General features: G+C 46.6%; 1 protein-coding gene across 3 annotated transcripts in view; it reads right to left on the bottom strand.

Annotated features, from left to right (window-relative positions):
* Positions 1–18,177, bottom strand: part of AGBL4 (AGBL carboxypeptidase 4) — a 1,079,895-nt gene that overhangs the window by 85,171 nt on the left and 976,547 nt on the right. For all 3 annotated transcript variants that reach the window (XM_081055075.1, XM_081055074.1, XM_081055076.1), the window contains one exon: positions 10,379–10,490. In XM_081055075.1, coding sequence (XP_080911201.1) covers positions 10,379–10,490 — 112 coding nt within the window. The remainder of the gene's footprint in view (positions 1–10,378; positions 10,491–18,177) is intronic.

Raw genomic sequence — 18,177 nt, 5'->3', positions numbered from 1 at the left:
TCGGGGTCCTCAACCTCTTGCAATTTTTTTTTTTGAAAACCCCTACTCTATTTTAGAGTATCATCTCCTTGAGGGCAGGAACTGTTCCTTATTTGCCTTTGTATTCCAATATACAGTGTCTGGGCTCAGAAAATGTTCATTGATAAATGATTTTCTCCTGTTGAAGAATACAGGGAAGTTACTCTTTTGTCTTATACCCTTTACTACCTTTGAAGTGAAAGCAGCAGTATGAGCCTGGAATGACCTGCTGAGTGGGAGAGCATCAAGGCTCACTGGCCAGAAGGTCAGGCTGTGTCCTAGCTGATAAGACATCTCATAGCCAGACGCCAGCGACCAGTCCGGGGCGTGGCAGGTAGGCAAGTACTTCAGAAGGATAGGGGCAATTTCTTGATGAAAGGTTAAACAGTTCAGTTCTTGCTGGAAGCAGTGATTAGTCTGGTCCCTTTCATCAGAATTCAGCTCTCTCCACCACAGTAAATAATGGAGTAATTAGGCATCTGGCTTACTTGATTTCCCATGGCTAAGGCCAATTTCTGAAATGCAATATGCTATTTGATGTACCAGCATGAATTCATCCTGGGCTCGATAGCCTCCCAACATTAACAACCAAAAATAACTCTCGGAAAAGTTCCGTACACGCTGAAGACAAAACACCCGGAAATGTGACCTGTACTCTATTATAGGCCGGCTAGCCTGAGTGCCTGAGTAGCAGGCTATATGTAGGTCCCAACCTGCTCAAGCCAGGGGCCCAGAAAGGGAGGAGCCCACGGAAGGTGTGAGAAATGGAAGGGGTAGGGTAACTGGAAGAGTTCCCGGAAGACGGGACCTGGAGGGAAACTGGAGAGGTTGGGTAAGTGAAAAGAGGTTATTCTAGGAGTGTCAGACTGCCCGCAGAGACTTCTTTTTAGCTCACTGTGGCCTGGATAGCTGGGTGCCCATGGGATAGAGAAAATGCAGAAGCAAGCTTGGTCTAACCTAGAAACCAAGGTAAGTGGAACAGACAATGGTACCAGAGAGGGAGTGAAGAGAAAAACTTTAGAATTTGTGGGTTTGTGATGGAGAGCCTATATGGCTGAATTCTAACATTCTAGAATTTCCAAATATGTGAGCTAGAGAAAAGATTCTATACGTGGGAGCTCTTTGTGACAAGGAATCAGCAGAGTCAAAACATGAAGGAAAGAAGATGAATCGTTGGAAATGCAATACAGTGAGAGGACTGTGGAGGTTTGAAAGCGGAGAGTGCATTGGGATGAGGGTTTCTTTGGGATGTGTCAGTGGTCTTGCTGGGAAACAGTGGGTCAGGTGAGGCAGCTACCAAGATCTCCCCAAACACTCATCAAGGGCCTACCAAGTGTGGGACTCTGCCAGGTGATGGAGGCGCATACTGAGAGAGACAGAGCTTCCGTCCTTGAGAAGCTCAGTCTAAAGGAAGTTGGGAAATTATCACTAAAACACAGCATGGCATGCACTTAAAATGAGGGGTACACCCAGCTCTGTGGGATGTTCACAGAAATCCAAACAACTGCCCTTCTGGAGAGACAGCATAACCAGTGCTTAAGAGGTTCTCGTGGAGCCACCAGTGAGGGGCCTTTCCTGCCCAGGGCAGCAAGGAAGTGAGGGCAAAGCCTCTGCACCGGAGGGGTTTGAAATTTGGTTGAGAAAATGGAACCTGCAGTCAGAGGAGATGCCACTATGGCCCCAAGCCCATGGAATATACTCTATAAATGTTTATAGAATAAACACTCGATGAAAGGAGCAAAATCTATGAATAGTGAGAGAAGAACAAAGAACACTGTGGGCCAAAATGTTCAGGGAAATCTCAGAGAAACTGGGCCTGGAGGTGTGTTCTGAAGGAGGAGTAGAATTTTGAGAGTGACTTAGTGTGTCTTGTGATGTGGAATGCTTTTTTCTCCTCTTGACTCAGCCAATTCCCATCCATCCTTCAGAACCCTGCTAGGATGTGAAGTCCAGGTCTTGAGCAGTGGATTTCTTCTTTTCTCTCTGTCTTTCCTCTCCTTCTCCCAACACCCATTCACGGGGTGCCTGTGCCCTATGCTGGGTGTCAGGGATACAGAAGTGGCTAAGAAGAAGTCTAAACCCTCAATGGGGTCACAGTCTGTGGTGGGTATGGGAGCCAGACGGGGGGGATAATGAGGTGGGTGCTATATTGGCCAAATAATAAAATATTAGTAGCTCCATTTCTCATCTACCTACGACTAAAGGTTATTTACATACACATTATCTTATCCTGAGAGAAATCTGATGAGATGGGTACTCTTAATCCCAATTTACAGGTAGGGAAAATAAGACACAGAGAGTTCAATTGACCTAACTCAAAGGGAACCTTCAAGAAGCTTTGCTGGTCCCCATGCAGTTCAAACAATGTGTAGCTAGTCAGTTGGTGAGAGATATCCAGGGCCTTTCAGGATGAAAAGATGTTAGAAAAATTGAAGAAAGCAACCAACTTGACAGGAATATTACTCTGAAGCGAGAGATCCATCTCTCTATCCTGCTTGCTGCCAGAGTCAAAGTGATAATCGAGAGAGTTAGAAAATCCATGCCTTTTATCACAGGTGGGAGAAGTTGCCCTTTAGAAAAATAATGATTTCTCTTAAAATTCCTTAAAGTTTCATAAGCCATCTCAAACTGTGGTAGGAAAAACTGTAAAAATTTCATGAACCCAAAGCACCACGCTCTGTTCTCAGACTCCCTGTACAATTACATTTACTTCTAGTCTTTATTCCCATATTGAACCGTACTGATTTCTCGGGCCATGCTGGTAGGAATGGAAAAACATCTGAGTGGATCTAAGTGTGTGATCTATGCTGGTGGTGTGAGTGCATTTCATCTAGCCCACATGAAACGTTCAGCAGCTGGCTATAGTCTGGACATTTCTACAGGGCATACCTGCCTGCCCTAACCCAGGGCAGTAACTCTTCCTCGCCTTTACAAAATGCTTTAGTCACAGACATTGCGCCTCTCTCTCCAACTGGTAAAATAGGCAGGTCAAGGGTGGTTGTTCCCTCTTAGCAGCTGGGTACACTGAGGCTAGGAAACGAACACGGATGGAACACCTGCCACATGCTAAGCACCTTCACAGCCAGAAATCCACTCCAGGCTGTCCTACCCTGGCAGCAGCCCGGACTTTGGACTTATTATGCCAGTTCTACCCATCAGTGGTTCATATACTATAACCAACAGATAACTCCTAGACGACACAGATTCCTGGAGCCAGAGGACTATCTGTTGAGACCATCCTTCAACACCTACAACGTGTAGATGGGGAAATGAAAGACCCAGCCAGGGGAGAGACTTGCCTGAGTGCTAACTAAGCAAAGGAGAGGTTCAGCCGCTCTGGCAGGGGAGAGAGCGTGCCCATCCCCTCTTGCTGCCACAAAGACAAGCCCACACAGTTTTAGCTGCTTCCTGCAGGGGACCTTTAGGATCACAAAGTTATAGACATGGCTATGGAACAAAGGTACCCACAGTCCAGGGACCAGAGTTCCTGAGGCCTCAGTGAGAGTCTGCAAATGCCCCAGGGGTGTGGTTTTCACCAGGGTGGTGCTACCTCCTCTGGGGGTGATCAACATCCTGCCATGCGGGGCAAAGACTTATCCCTCCCAAATGCCGCGACTGTGGCCTACTGCTCTCCCGGTTCACCTCCTTAAGTGTGTGTGGGGACAGGGGAGGCCCTAATATTTACCCTTTATCCCCATCCTTCCCAAGGTGGGCTTATCTTTCCACCAGCAAGGTGATCTTCCCAGCCTGTCAGGTATGAACACACAGGTGACGTTTGGTTTCTACCGAGGACCTACCGTCTCAGGGCCCTCGGGGCTGGTACCGCAGTGAAACCTCCGCTCAGGCTAAAAGCAGCCCTCATGGCCCGCTTCCCGCCACTGTAACTGCAAGGTGGCCCTGTGCCTGGTGTGTGTGTGTGTGTGTGTGTATCCTTTGAGTGGTTATGTGTAACTACACCCTCGTCTGTGTGTCTGTCTCTCAGGTAGCCTGTTTATATATATGGATTTTCTGTTTTATGTATGTGAATAGGCACTTTCTTCATATTTCTAAGCTGTGTTTGTGTATTTTGTGTATAGTGTGAATGAGTGCTGGTTGTGTGTGTGATTCACTGTGTCACTGACTGCTCTATCATGTCACTGTGCTGCTTATTTATTTATTTATTTATTTATTTATTTATTTATTTGACAGAAAGAGAGCAGCTTATCTTGAAGACTACAGGAGGCAAGCAAGGGGAAAAAAAAAAAAAACACAAAATAAAACACCAGCCCCGTGTTGCTCTATTTTAAAAACTGTTCCGTGTTGTTATGGCAGCTAATTTTCCTTAAATGATTTAAGAAAACGGATCTGTCTAAAAGAACTGCAGCCAAGTTGTTATAGCAACACAGGCTGTTCTCTTCCAGAAAAAGGGGGACATCACCCCAGAGCACAGAAACCTCTCAAAAAAAAAACAACCCTTGGGCTCTGAGGAACTCAGGGGGCAGAGGAAGCCCAGGAGGGAACCCATTCACCTCTTACAGTCAGGACGTGGACTCTTCTTAGCAACAGCCCTGGCCACTGTCATTTGCCCTGGCAACATGCCCTAGCTCACGGTCATTACCTGGACGAGTTACTGCACCAGGCACCTAATGGGTCTCTCTCCTCCTGCTTCATCTCACCTCCGTGGAGCCACTGTCCGCACTGGGGCCTTAGTGATTTGCTAAAGCATATATTCTTTATTCATCTGTTCATTCATCATTCAACATCATATTCCCTATGGTGCCACATTCCGTGCTACGTCCTTGATATGAATGGTGCATGCCCTTGAATGCTGTGTCAAGAACACTGGCCTTTATCCCACAAGTAAAGGGGAGACACTGAAGGTTTTAAGCAGGGGAGAGAGACCCAGCTGGACTGAAATTTTAGGACGACCCTAGAGTTTTTGGACTGGGGGACTGAATGGATGGAAATAGTATTCACTGATCTCTCTCTCCCTTGCTCAAACGTTTTTCATGGCTCTCCACTGACTACAACTGATTCTCAAGATTGAGAGAGGGTGTGTGCTGGAATATTCCAGCACAAGTTACATTTCGTTCCATTGCCTTGATTTTTTTTTTTTAAGTCATGATATTTAATTCAATTAAAAATCAATTTAAAAGAGAGCCTGAGACTTTGATTTTAATGAGAAGGTGTCACTGGGCCACAGGAAGCCAAATTCCTTGGTTCAGTGTTCAAACTTATCCACGAGCTTGTTCACATCTGCCCCTCAGCCTGCCCTCTTGCAGCTCCCTGATGTAAGTCCCGACCCCCGGCAGCTGAGGTCTCCCACAGCTTTCCCTGGAATGCCCTCTCCCCTTTCCCTGTTCCCTCCCTCACCCCTAAATCATTGCCATCTGATGGAAGGGCTACCCATTTCTAAAGGCCCAGTCCTAATTCCCTGAAAACGCTTCCTTCTACACACACACACACACACACACACACACACACACGATTAAGCTCCCCGAACCCCATGTTTCCAAAGCACTGCATTTTCTCAATTATAGCACACCTTCCTAGCTACCTGGGATTAAAATTTTTCATAAGGGTCTGGCCTTCCTCTCAGGCTCTTCCTGGACTGAGACCCTGTCCCATTAATCTCTGTAACCCCCCAGGTTACCCAAGGGTCTTGCACATGGTAACAATGAGGAAGGTGTGTTTAATTCAATTAACTGAGCATATGAGATCAATCCCTGCTTTTTAGTTTATCTCTACCAAACACTTCTCTGGGTATGCCCCACAGGTACCTAGTTAGATGCTAGAAGAGTGGCAGATGAATGGGCCTAGGAAGCCCATCCGTAAATGGGCTTAGCCTTTTAAGATTGCACCTGGACGTAGGTGTGTGAGGAGGGCCCTGTGTGTGCTCTTGTGTGAGTGACTCTGGTTTTCACTAATGGTGTGATGTGAAGTCCATGTCATACTGTATTTTGTGTGTGCCAGGCTAAAGCCAAACTCCCATGGGTAGGAGTGAGTTATCACCTGAAAGGTGATGTCATTTCGGGCACTAATTACCTGGGGAAGAGGTAGAGCTCAGACCTAACATCAGCATGGAAAGGTGGGACCTGGGTGTCGGGCAGAGGTCTCCTGGTCTTCTCCACCACTGAGGGTGCTGAAATGTCTAAGAGCAGCTCCTGAACAAGAAGTGGTTGGATGGTGGAAAGATAGGGACCCACAGAGCTAGGGAGCCCTTGGTGGCCAGAGAGAGCAACAATGTAGGTCGAATGGGGAGGGCACTGAGGCCAGAGATGGAGCAAGTTAGTGAAGATGATCAGAAGCCTGTGTCATGGGGATGAGAGTGGGTGATGCCATCACAGGGTCCATCCTTAGGAGTATAGGACAGTCTCAGCACGTTGCAGGGGAACCCGGGAGAGGGTTTGTGTCCACAGACCAGAGTCTTAAGTAAAGCAGGGCATAGCAATGGTGGCAACAGAATCTGGGACACTGTGAGGGGGAAGGGTCTGTTGTTCAGCTGATGCTTTTCATCAGGAGAATCTCAAAAAAAACCAAGTCTCTGGGTTTGCTTTACTATTTGCTCAGCTGAGTACCTGCTCCGAGGCAGGTCGATGCTGCTTACTGGGATGGGGATGAATCGGCCAGACCCTGCCTGGTGGGGACAATCCATCACAGCTGGTGAACAAGGGCCACACTGCCCACAGGGAGCTGTCCTGGCAGCGGGACGTAAAACCCTGTGTCTGAGACCCAGTGCAGACCTCTGGGTTAAACACTCCTTTGTCAGCATCATCACTTAATACCCAAGTCCCTGAGCAGGGTCAAGGGTTTAGTGAGCACGGGGCTAGGAAAGCAGCCTTGGAAGTAAACACCATCAGTAACACAGGACAGCAGGCTCCTGTTGCCAGACAAGAAAGACACCGAAGGGTGCATTCCGGGAGGCTCGGTGCAGGCTGGACATAGCACTCCTGCCCAACTTCAAAGTCAGCATGTCCAAAGCTTGTCCCCACGCTTACTGTTCCTCCTGGGTGCCCATCTCAGGAAGGGCACCACATCCACTCCCCTGTCTAAGCCAAATCATGGGCATCATGCCTACGCCGTCCTCTCCCACCAGCCAGTCACTAAGCCGCTCGTGTCTTCTTCTGTAATAGCTCTGACTCCTTCTCCTTTCCAACCCTATGGTAGCAGGCTCTAACGGTCTCCAGCCTCTAGCTGACAGCGTCCAAAGCCATCTCCTCATGGACACCAGAGAGGTCTTCCTGAAATGCAAATGTGATCCTGTCACTTCCTTGCTTAAAATTCTTCAGGGGCTCCCCATTCCCATGAGAATCAAGTCTGAATTGCTCCCTATATCCTAACCCCGCCTCCCTGTCTGTCCTCAGTATCAACCACACTGAATGACTGGCAGTCTCCTGAGGATGCCTCCCTCTTGAGGCGGATGCAGAGATGTCTCCCCTGCCTGGAAAGCCCTCCCTGCCTTGGGCATCCTTCCCCCATCAGCCCAGGAGGGGCCTTCCGTGTTAGCTCCTGCTATGGGCTCCCACAAGCCCTATGCCTGCCTCTGCAAGTGCACCCAGAATAACTGTAAGTGCCTGTCTCCACCAGGCTGGACCTCCTTAGGGTGGACACTAGTTCCGATTATTTCCAGCACCCAGCACAGGGCCTGAAGGAGGTCAGTGAGGAATGACAACACTCACAGACGTAGTCCCTGCCCAACAGTGAGGGTCTTATTGATTCTGTGAGTAGAAGGCCACCAGGATGGAAGGAGTGAGGCTGTGAGCAGTTAGAAACGAGACCAGTAGCTGGCCTGGCAGTTCAGATAGCTCTGGGTTGAGTGATTATGATGACTATGGGATGGTGAATCTCAGGAGTAGAAACGCATTTAAAGCAAGGGCAGACACCTCCGGGCACTGAAGTGTTTGCAGCTGGACACAATCACTCTTGAAGTCAAATGTGAATCTGAATTGGATCCAAAAGTTTGTTGAGGATCTGCTACATACCAGGTACTGTTCTAGGTGCTTTCACATAGCTTTTAAGTAGAGAGACTGTAATTTATCACCCAAACTGGGACACTTTTAAAAGGAAGCAGGCAGTATTATCAGATAGTGTAGGACCACAGGTATAAGCCAGAACTGCCCCCAGGCAAGCTGAAACTTATAACCATCCTATAGGTCACACTTGGTGTACTTTTTTTGGTAACCTCTGACACAATTTATCAATCTATAGTTACTGGTATGTACTTGTTTAATGTCTATTTCCCCACTAGATTGCAAGGGTTAGGATTCTGTTCACTATTAGAGCCACGATGGCTGGTTTCTATATAGAAACTACTTGATAAATAGTATTTGTGGAAAGAAGGAAGGCAAGACTGGAGTAAAAGACGGAGCAAGGAGGAAGGAAGAGGGAAGAGGGAGGGAGCGAGGGAGCTGGGATCCTGTCCCAGGTCAGCTTGCCTCCCGTGCTGGTGCCCGTGTCCTTGCTTGGGGCGGAAAGGAGTTGATTTTCAGGAAGAACCCAGCTTACACACCTAGCTCAGTATCCAAGTGTGTTTATTAAGACCAACCAGCTGATGATCAACCTATTCATGGCACGGAAGAGTGATCTAACGTCTCTGTAACTTGTGTGTAGTTTTCTCTCATCTGTGTTCTGTAACATGAGCAGGTGCCCAGTTCTCTGTGAACAAATCAGTGACTTCTGATTGACGATGGCAATGGCAGGCCATTCTCAAAGAGAAGCCTCTTCTCTCCAGCAAACCTAACCCCCTTCCTTTGCCTCGCCCCTCCCCCCCCACCCACTCACTCCCCTGCTCTCTCCTCAGGGATTCATCTAAACGCCACATTGTTCAGTGGCTCCCAGTCTCACTTCTCCTGCCCGTGTCTTTTCTTGTATCACATCTTTTTGTCCTTCCTGTGAATAACTGTTTTGTATCTTTTTTTTATTTGTATAAACCATAGTGTATTTGACATAACAGGATTTGCCATGTTGAAGCCAATTCAATACAACAAATAGTTATTGAACATCTATTATCAGCCAGGTCAGAAAAAAATATATATATACGGGCTGTTCTCTTTAAGAAGAGGTGGCAATAAAAGAAAGCATTGTGATTCTATTCAGGGAAACTGCAGTCAACACAGAGGTGGGGCTGGGGGGCAGAGCCCAGCAGACAACAGGTCCTTCCTCAGAAATTCAGAAGCAGCTTCTCTCCACCAGGAAAGCTGATCGGGAAGGCATTAAGAGTTCAGGGTAATAAAGAGGTTTGGTGAGCAGTTAACACCTTCTTTTGTAGACAAGGAGGGATGAGCTAGAAAAGGAAGCAAATATACTAAAGCTATGGCTACACAAGCATGGCACAGCAGGTGGGCTATCAAAAAGACCTAGGAAAGCCAAGTTCAAGGAGGCTCAAGATAATGTTAACTACTTGCACCTAAGGATTTACTTTTTTGATAATCCTTGTTCTAATATATGTATTTGTTTTTAAGTACACATTTCTGTTCAATATATATGTTGACATATATATATATGTCAATATATATGATGTATATATATGTCAACATACACATTCAATATATATGTTGCTCTTTAATTTAGGATTTTTTTTTTTTTGCATCTTCACCTCCACCTGAAAGATGTCTCTTGTGTCCTCTCTGACAGCTCTTCAAAGGTAGAATAATCATGGCCTGCCTCCTTTCTCTAAGTTATGAAACCCCAATGTCTTCACTTGCTTACAGTCTTGCTCCTATCAGCAAACTCAATGTGGACACCCATTGCTCCCCTTCTTTCTGGAATAGCAGGCCCTCTAGTCAGGGAATAGGTTTACCATTGCTACCCCCCCCCCCAATCCAATCATGTGCTTCCAGTGAGGCTGTCGTGTCCTTATATATCCTTGCCTCTTGGGTCATGGGTGACTTGCCCAGAGGTGGACACATCCTCCAAGCTAGACCAAATAGTCCTTTTGGAACTAGAACTAGAAGATGACAGCAAGTCACTCTCTAGTGGTGGGAGCCACTGGATGTGACATTTGGCACATGTTTCCTACAGGTGGAGGACGCCAGTCTGCAGTCTTCAATTATATGAATACTCTGGTATGCTTCCAGGAAATGCTCCATTTTGCTTAAACTAGTTTAAGTTGTATTTCTTTTGCTTGTTACTAAAGAACCCTCACAAATGGGCATCTGCTCCAGTACGTTTCCTTCACCCAGGAGACTTCTACAACTGAACCCAGTGTTTGAGAGAGGTGGGGGAAGACACTTGGGTGTGTTCAAATCAGCGAGGAGACGAGCGGGCCTAGTCCTTCCCTGATTTTAGCCCTGCATTCCTAATTTGCAGCTCGCAGTACAACACAGCTTTTTCCCAGAATACGCCATGAGACCAGCAGCTGCTGAGGGGTTCAGTTACTCACTGGGTCGTTGTACATCTGGACGATGAGCTGTTTCACTCCATGCAAGGTCGGGTGGGCCCACGGAGAGGGATCCAGCCAGTGACGGTTCAGGTCAAACCCCATCAGAGAGCACCTAGGCAGAACCCGAAGTCAGAGTCAGTGCAAACAGGACAAGCCACGCTCGTCACGTATCAAACTACAGTTAGGAGTAGGAACAGTCATTGTGTCACTTACCTAGCATCTAGTTTTTGCTAGAGACATTTTTAAGAATGTCACGTGTATTGATAATTCACTCAGTGCTTTCAATAACCCTCTGAAGTCACTACCATTATAATTCCCACTTTCCATAAGAAGAAACTGAGTCACAGAGAGGTTGAAAAATCTTTCTGCAGAGCAGTCTCACTTCAGTGTCCAGGCTGTGAGATGATAGGTACACACACATTGCCCATACAGGGCGGTAGAAAGAAATGCTCAGGGAAAAACCACTGGTGTCTCTTTATTCCTCTCTGACACTTACAGCTGATCCATACTTTCAAAATACACCAAGAACCCACCACCTTTTTATTACCTCCATGGATACCACTGTGTGCTTGGCCCAAGTCCGGAGTATTGTAAGAGAACCTCTGGTCTGGCTCCTTGTTCCCACCCTTCCATCCTCTCACCCTATCCCTTCATCCCCCATTTTCCACATAACAGCCAGTGTGCTCCTCTTAAAACATAAATCAGATTGTGTCCTTCTCTGCTCCAATGGGTCCCTGTTAGATGCGGAGTAAAAGCTGAAGTCCTTCCAGCAAGCTGCAAGCCCCCATGTGGTCCATCCCTGCTATCCTCTCCGACAGCAGCTCCTACCACCACCGCTCTTGCTTCCTCTGTGCCAGATACTGGCCTCCTCCCTTTTCCTCCAACACACCAGCTACATCCCGCCTCAGGGTTTTTGTATAGGCTGTCTCTCTGCCTGGAATTCTCTTCCTCCAGATATCTGAGTGACTCATTTGCCCTTATTGCAAATATTTGATTGAATGTCACCTGCTCAGTGAAGGCCACCCTGCCCACATTCTCCATACTCTCCCTTGGGAACATTAAAGCATTTCCCCAGGGCAAGTGCAGTGGTGACCTCTGGTTCCCGTCCTCTCCCTCTTCCTCCTTTTTTTACTCCAGATCTGCTCAAAGTCCTGCGTATACTGGTACCTCATGCAGGTCCCTGAGCCCATGTCTCCATTTGCTGGGCCTGCACGCACTGAGGCACTCTCCCGGCCAGCCCAGGCTGAGGTACAACCTCCAGAAATGTTGTGCTTGCTCACAATTCAAATTACCAACTTCTTTCTCTCTAATCCATCCTCTTCCTACCCCCAAGATGTCTCCCACCTTGATCCATCTTGCTTTCCTGACAAAGATTCATCTATAGCTCTCCATCACCTATAGGATGAAATTCTGCTCTTTGCAGAGTTTTTACCAGATTCAAAACTCATAGTGGCCATAATCCTCTCTTCTTTCTCTGCCCAAACTGTCCCCCTTTCTCTTCTCTATCACTCTGTCTGACTATTTTACCCTCTTATCTGACTATTTTACCATCTTATCTTCCAAGCCCCTCTCTCTATTTCCTTAAGCAATACAATTTGACCCCCTTTTAGCTTATTAAGTTTATATCTCCGTCTATCACCCTACTCAGAAAAATAAAGGACTCAACCATCTCTCTCCGTTGAGATGGTTGGGGTGGGTGGTGACCAAGTCATAATAATTTCCCCCATTACTTAACATGAACATGACAGGGACCTTATGGGAAAATGACTAATGTCTCGTGGGGGAAAGCTTCATTGAGGAGAAGCCATCTGAGTTGGGCCTCGCTTAATGCATAGAACTTCTCCTGGTGTTGGGGGCAGAAGGAAAAGTGTAAGCAAAGAAAGGAACTGTGAAACCACCTGAGATGCTGGGGCAATGGTTGACAATTTGGTTTGACTGAATCATAGAGTATGTTCTGAGGGGTGGTGATGGTGAAGCTATAAAGGGAGATGTGGGTGCAAGGTGAAGGGCTTTGAACACCTGGCAAGGAATTTTATTATTTTGTCTTTGTATTGCTCTATTTAGATCAACAACTTCTGCTGTGCGCTTCTTGTTGACTTCAGTGAGAATGGAAACAGTCCTACGTAGGTTACAACATCACCATCATAATCAAGGGGACACAATGAATAGAAAATTTACTGACATTATCTTGTTTCAAGAATTAAGTACTTTACTAAGTATGAAACACTTTATGTAAGTTAACCGTACGAGGGAGGTTCTATTATTATTATTCCCATTGTGCAGATGTGGACACCGAAGCACAGGATGGTTATAAACAACTGGCTTGAGAAAAGAGGTGACATCAGGGTTGGTGCACAAGCAGTCCGACATCCTGCCCTCAAGGCACTTATTCTAACAGAAGATATGCTCATGGGTTTAAGTCCATTTATAACTTGGGACAATGTGGTGAGGATTAAATGGCATAACGCATATAACCAAATTAACATAGCACAGGTTCTGGCATGTAATAGCAACTCAAGATGCTATAGTGTTGTTGTATTGTACTTTATTATTGTTTCATACTACCTCCTAGATGAGTGACATAGACTAACAAGTCTGCAGTCCATAGGGTGCTGGAGTAGACAGCAGACAGCAGTGATCGGGCATGACGCCCTGTCTTTCCCTCCAGTCCGAGAATCAGGCAGAGCTGAGCTCGTCTCCCTGCTCTGTTCCCTCCCAATGTAGTAATAGGCATTTGTCCATGTGGGCACGGGGAATACTCAGCCTCTCACCCTATGATTCGGTGAGGGGGAAGGGCGAATTGGCCTCTCCATCATTACAAGATAATGAGACTGTGGTGGTGCCTTAACCTCACCACAGAAAACAGACGAGTCAGATGCTCTCTCTTTGTGACCTGGCCGCTAGGACAGCAGCAGGGAACCCAGACTCAGGCAACAACTCCCACCCAGGACTTACACTCAGACCAGATGATGCAAATTGGGTTGTACAGCCATGCTACCATGGTCCAGAGGTCGGTCATTCGTGCCAACAACCAGTGTTCTGCCCTCCAGAGCTATTCTGTTCATTGTTTCCTTTCCAAGTGTGGCCCCGTAGCTTCTGCCTTATTCTGTAAGCTCCTTCCTATAAATTCCTTTTTGCTAAGGTGGCTAGAGTCAGTTCTAGATTTTTACTGAAAACATCCCTAACTGTATGGCTCTGTGGGCCACTTTATAGAAAACTCCAGCAGGCCCCTATATTGTCCACTTCCCAATGGCTGGATGCCAAGAAGATGGAACATTTGGTCTGGGTGCTGTGCCTACAGAGCTCTTCAGCCCCCACACAACTCCTATGAATTTGGAAAGGAACATCGTCCTTGATAATGAGCGAGTGGATCCTTAGAGATGGTCCACTTACCTACCTCTCCTCTGCCTCCAAATAGGAATGCCCTCAGGGGTGTCCTGGCCAAGGCAGCAGCTTGCTCCACGACACCCTAGGACCTGGTATTGGCCACCTCCCCACTCAGCATGTCGCATTTTTGGGAAGCTCTGTTAGGAAAGTCTTCCTTCTCTTTAGCTGAAATTTGTCTTCTTGTGACTTTCTCTATTGGTCTTAGCCTTGCCCAAATGGAGTTTCACAGTACAACGAGGCAGGGATGTGAAGATCAGGGGGTGTGGGAGTCAAGGTTAGGCTTAAGCGTTGGCTGTACTCCTCACCAGCTATGTGACTTTTTCAAAATTTCCTTTTTAAAAAAACCTTTCTGGGCTTCTGTTTTATCATAAGGTATAACGAGGATAACAACCTTGACCTTCTAGATTGCATACATGAACTAATGTCTGTAAATGGCCCAGCAGAATCCTCAGAGCAGAGTGACTATTGAATAAATGGGAGCCAGTGATGACGACAGCCCTGGTGGTGATTGTGGGATTGTTGAAATTGTCTAAACCTAAATATCATCTCCTCCAGGAAGGCTTCCTGACTTACTCTCTATAAATGTGGGATCAGTGCTTTTGCTCTGCTCCTATAGCATCCATCGCCCGCCCCGTCAGAGTAGCTACAGCACAAGATGTAGTAACTGTTGAGTCTGTCTTCCCCTCTGGACCATAAATTCCTCAACGGCAAGGATGATGTCTTATTTATGTTTTTATTCCTGTGCCTGACAAAGAGCCTGAATTATGGTAGACATTGAGGTTCATTCAACAGGTGTTGAATAAACTTTTCATTGATTCCCAAGCATTTTTCGTATACCATATAATATAGTTCTCACAACCACTCAGCCACACGGGTGGACTCAACTTTTTAAGTGGCAGTGTTGAGAGCCAGAGGTGGTAACCCATTCCTTCACAGTTACCCAATCAGGCCCCCACAGGGCCCAGACTTGCACCCAGGTGCCCTGGCCCTGTCCCCCATGCTCTTCCCACTTAGCCATGCTGCTTCCAGGAAGCCTCTTTGATTCAAAAAAGAGAAATTCAGAACTGAAGGAAAAGTGTTACAGGCGAGAGATCCTGAAAGACCAACTTCTTGATCCAGCTGGCTGATGAAAATAGAATGTGACTGGTGATTCAAAGGCAACTCGAATCCTCAAAGAATCCTAGAGTTCTTTAGAAGTGAAAGCATTTGTGAAACTCTTCAGTGAGTAGTGCTGGTGCTGGGTACTTTTGGAGCTGCTTTTTAAAGAATGCTTTGAATGACAACCAGTCTATTTAGTAGATGGGTATTTACTGAACAAAATGTCTTAGTAATGATGTAGGAGCCCTAGGTAGGGATCAGGGGGACAGGCCCTACCTCTAAAGTCTATGTCATATTAGGAGAGTCACCTTCCTTCCCTGAGCTCCATGATCTTCTTTGTAAAACAAGGGTCGTACTTCACTCACAGGTATCTCTTCCAGCTCTCTCATCTGATTCTAAAACATCAATAACGGGCTTTACCCCCAGAGTTAGAGACATGGAAGAAGCATACATTTTCAATAAAGTTAAAACACAAAGAAAACAAAATATTCTAGAAAAAGGATTGATATCGTTTTTAAAAAGAAACACCGAACAGTCAGGTCACCAGCTCCTTAGCATTCATTGCATGCATTTTTTAACATTGGAGATTTGCATGGGGCTAAATCCTTGCCTCGAAGAGTTCTCAAGTTGCTCTGAGCTTTGAAGAGGGAATGAGAGTGTGCCCAAAGCTAAGGCATTAGAGAGTATGCAGGCAGAGGGTGTGGCGTGGGCAAAGTCAGAGAAGTGGGAATGACTGGAAATCACACACGTGTCTAATAGGCTGCTAATGTGTTGATCTTGCATCTCTAACTTGACTATACACACCAGAGTGGTAAGGCTGGTGCAGTGGTTTCAGGACACAGCTCAGCTGCCTAAAGACAGAGGAATGCATCAAATTACCTCCAGATGCTAATCTCTCACTCCTATGATAGCCACTTTCGTCACTAACTAAATCCTGGGTCTCTGTTTCCCTGGTGCTCTTCTATTCTGTTATTTATTTTTATGATGAAACGTCTGCATGAGCTCAGAATTAGGACAAATGTTCCGACACAAATGGAGCTATTGATGGCATCAATGAGACAGAATATTTGACGTTAGGACCATTCTAGAAAACCCAAATTTGTGGAAGTCAAATTTATATATGACCACATAAGGTATCATTTCTTTCTCTTGAGTTGGAGCTACTTTTGAGTATCTTTTCTTTTTTTCTTCCAAACTGTGAGCCCAATGAGGGCAGGGACGACATCTGAGTCATCTTGCCCACCTCCACGACAAGCTATCTACTGTAGACCCAGGTGCAGAGAAGGTCCGACATATCTATTCAATGAATGAGTGAAGAGATGCACAAATGCATAAACAAAAGGTTTGCAAACAAAGTGTAGATAATTACTTAAACACATATTTTGAAAAATACTTAAGTACCTGTTCTATGCTCGACACTTTCACAATAACCAAGCGAGGTAGGTATTATTTCTCCCCATTTTATAAAAGAGCAAATGAAATGCAAGAGAGATTTGACCTTAAGAAGGTCATTTGAGTACAGCTAGGATATAGAGCTGGGATTTGAACTCAGGGCTTACTGATGCCAGAAGGCTCTACAGTGACCCTGTGAGGTCCCCCAGCCATCAGGAAGACTGTGATCTATGGAAGAGATACTAAGCTACTCCTTTGCTCTTTCTTAGACTGTACTGGTCTCTTCCTCCACTGCCCGAAGGCAGAGATGCAATGGTTCCAGAGAAGATTATTCAAATAGTAAATAAATAGCTCCATCTCATGAAGGTCATCATGCCTCATGCCTGTTGCAATAATAGCAGCTAGAATGAGAGCAATGATTTTAAGTCCCCTCTTCATAATTTCCTTTTCATCTCCTGTAAAGGACAGAGAAAAAGGCAGTTTGGTGGATCCAGATCAATCTTGTTCTGAGCACTGTGGGGCTGCATGCTCCTGGAAGGGTGTCATTGACAGCAGAGATGGATGGGGCTCACATGCAATTGTCCCTCACACACAGCAGTTTTTCAGCATTACCAATGAGCTGGATTGGATTAAGTATATCTGCACCAAACGCAAAATAAATATTGCTTTATTTAATACCACTAAAAGGTTGGGATCCAATTGCTCTTGTCCTGGGGCACCTTCCAGCGCTATTGATTAGCCAGTGTCAGAAGGCCAGACAATCTGTCATCAACAGCGTCTACAAAATGCTTAGCAGGTGGGGTGGGCTCTGCTGTGGAGGAGATGGAGGACAGCGGGCAGTGTCCTTTGTCCTAAACACAAGGGATAATTATAACGCATCCACTCCTCATCATGACCAACAGGATATTTAAAGCATTTCCTTCAAGCCCCTCTTAGATTAGCATACCAAGGAGATAGCTATGACCAGGGCTGCAGAGGCAGAGACGAGGATGGATGAGAACATAGGTTTCAAGTCAGAAGGACTTCGGTTTGTGTCCCAGACATACCACTGAGTAGTTTTGTGACGTTGGACCTGTTTTGCTCAAAGACCTGAAAGCCATGGGAGGGCAGACACCGAATCTATCTCATTTGCCATTGATCTGTAGACCTAGCACAGTGTGAAGTACACCGCCCACTCTCAGTCACACCGCGTAGAGAAAGCTCGGAAAGGCTAAGTGATTTGTCTGTAGCCAGCAAGGACAAGCGACAGAGGCAGAACTTGAACTCAGTCTGCTGGCTCTGAAGCCTATGCCTGTATGTCCTGAGCCGCCATTCTATTCTCTCTCAACGGTCCTGGGAGGCAGGTCAGCGCCTGATAGAGGGATTCTCATGAGGTCAGGGGTGGACGCGACACTCTTTTAAATGGGGAAACTAAGTCTCAAATGGGAGACTAGCATGAAGGGAACCTTTACACAAATCGACAATAAGCCATTCCCTCCAAGCGGACAACGTATAAACAGGTGCCCCTTCTGGGGAGGTGAAGTGCAAAACGATGCCACTTGCTCTGGTCAGACTTGCGGTGGGAGCAGTGCTGCAGCCCCCTTGACCATGGTGCAGTGCACACACTGCGTGGCCGTGTGAGACGACCCTGGAGGTGCACAGGGTTCACAGCAGAGCCAGGGTCAGCGCTTGGTCAGCCGGTCTTTCTCCTGTAATGGCGCCCTTTCTGGAAGCAGCAGGATGGGGCGAAGGGGGTGCTCAGACCATGCCGGAAAAAGGGATCATCTCCAGACCTAAACTTCCTGGGGCCCTTTCTCCCGGAACGTAGCAGACAAGGAGTGGCTTTTTCAGAGCGCCTTCTCCCTTCCCATGGAAAGCAAGTGCTCTGGGGATCATGCTCCCTCCTGCCTGTCTCCTGTTTAGTGGTGACAGACCTCAGGATT

This window comes from Rhinolophus hipposideros, assembly GCF_964194185.1.
Source record: "Rhinolophus hipposideros genome assembly, chromosome: 8".
NCBI lineage: Eukaryota > Metazoa > Chordata > Mammalia > Chiroptera > Rhinolophidae > Rhinolophus > Rhinolophus hipposideros.
This window is presented reverse-complemented; position numbering and strand designations above follow the sequence as displayed.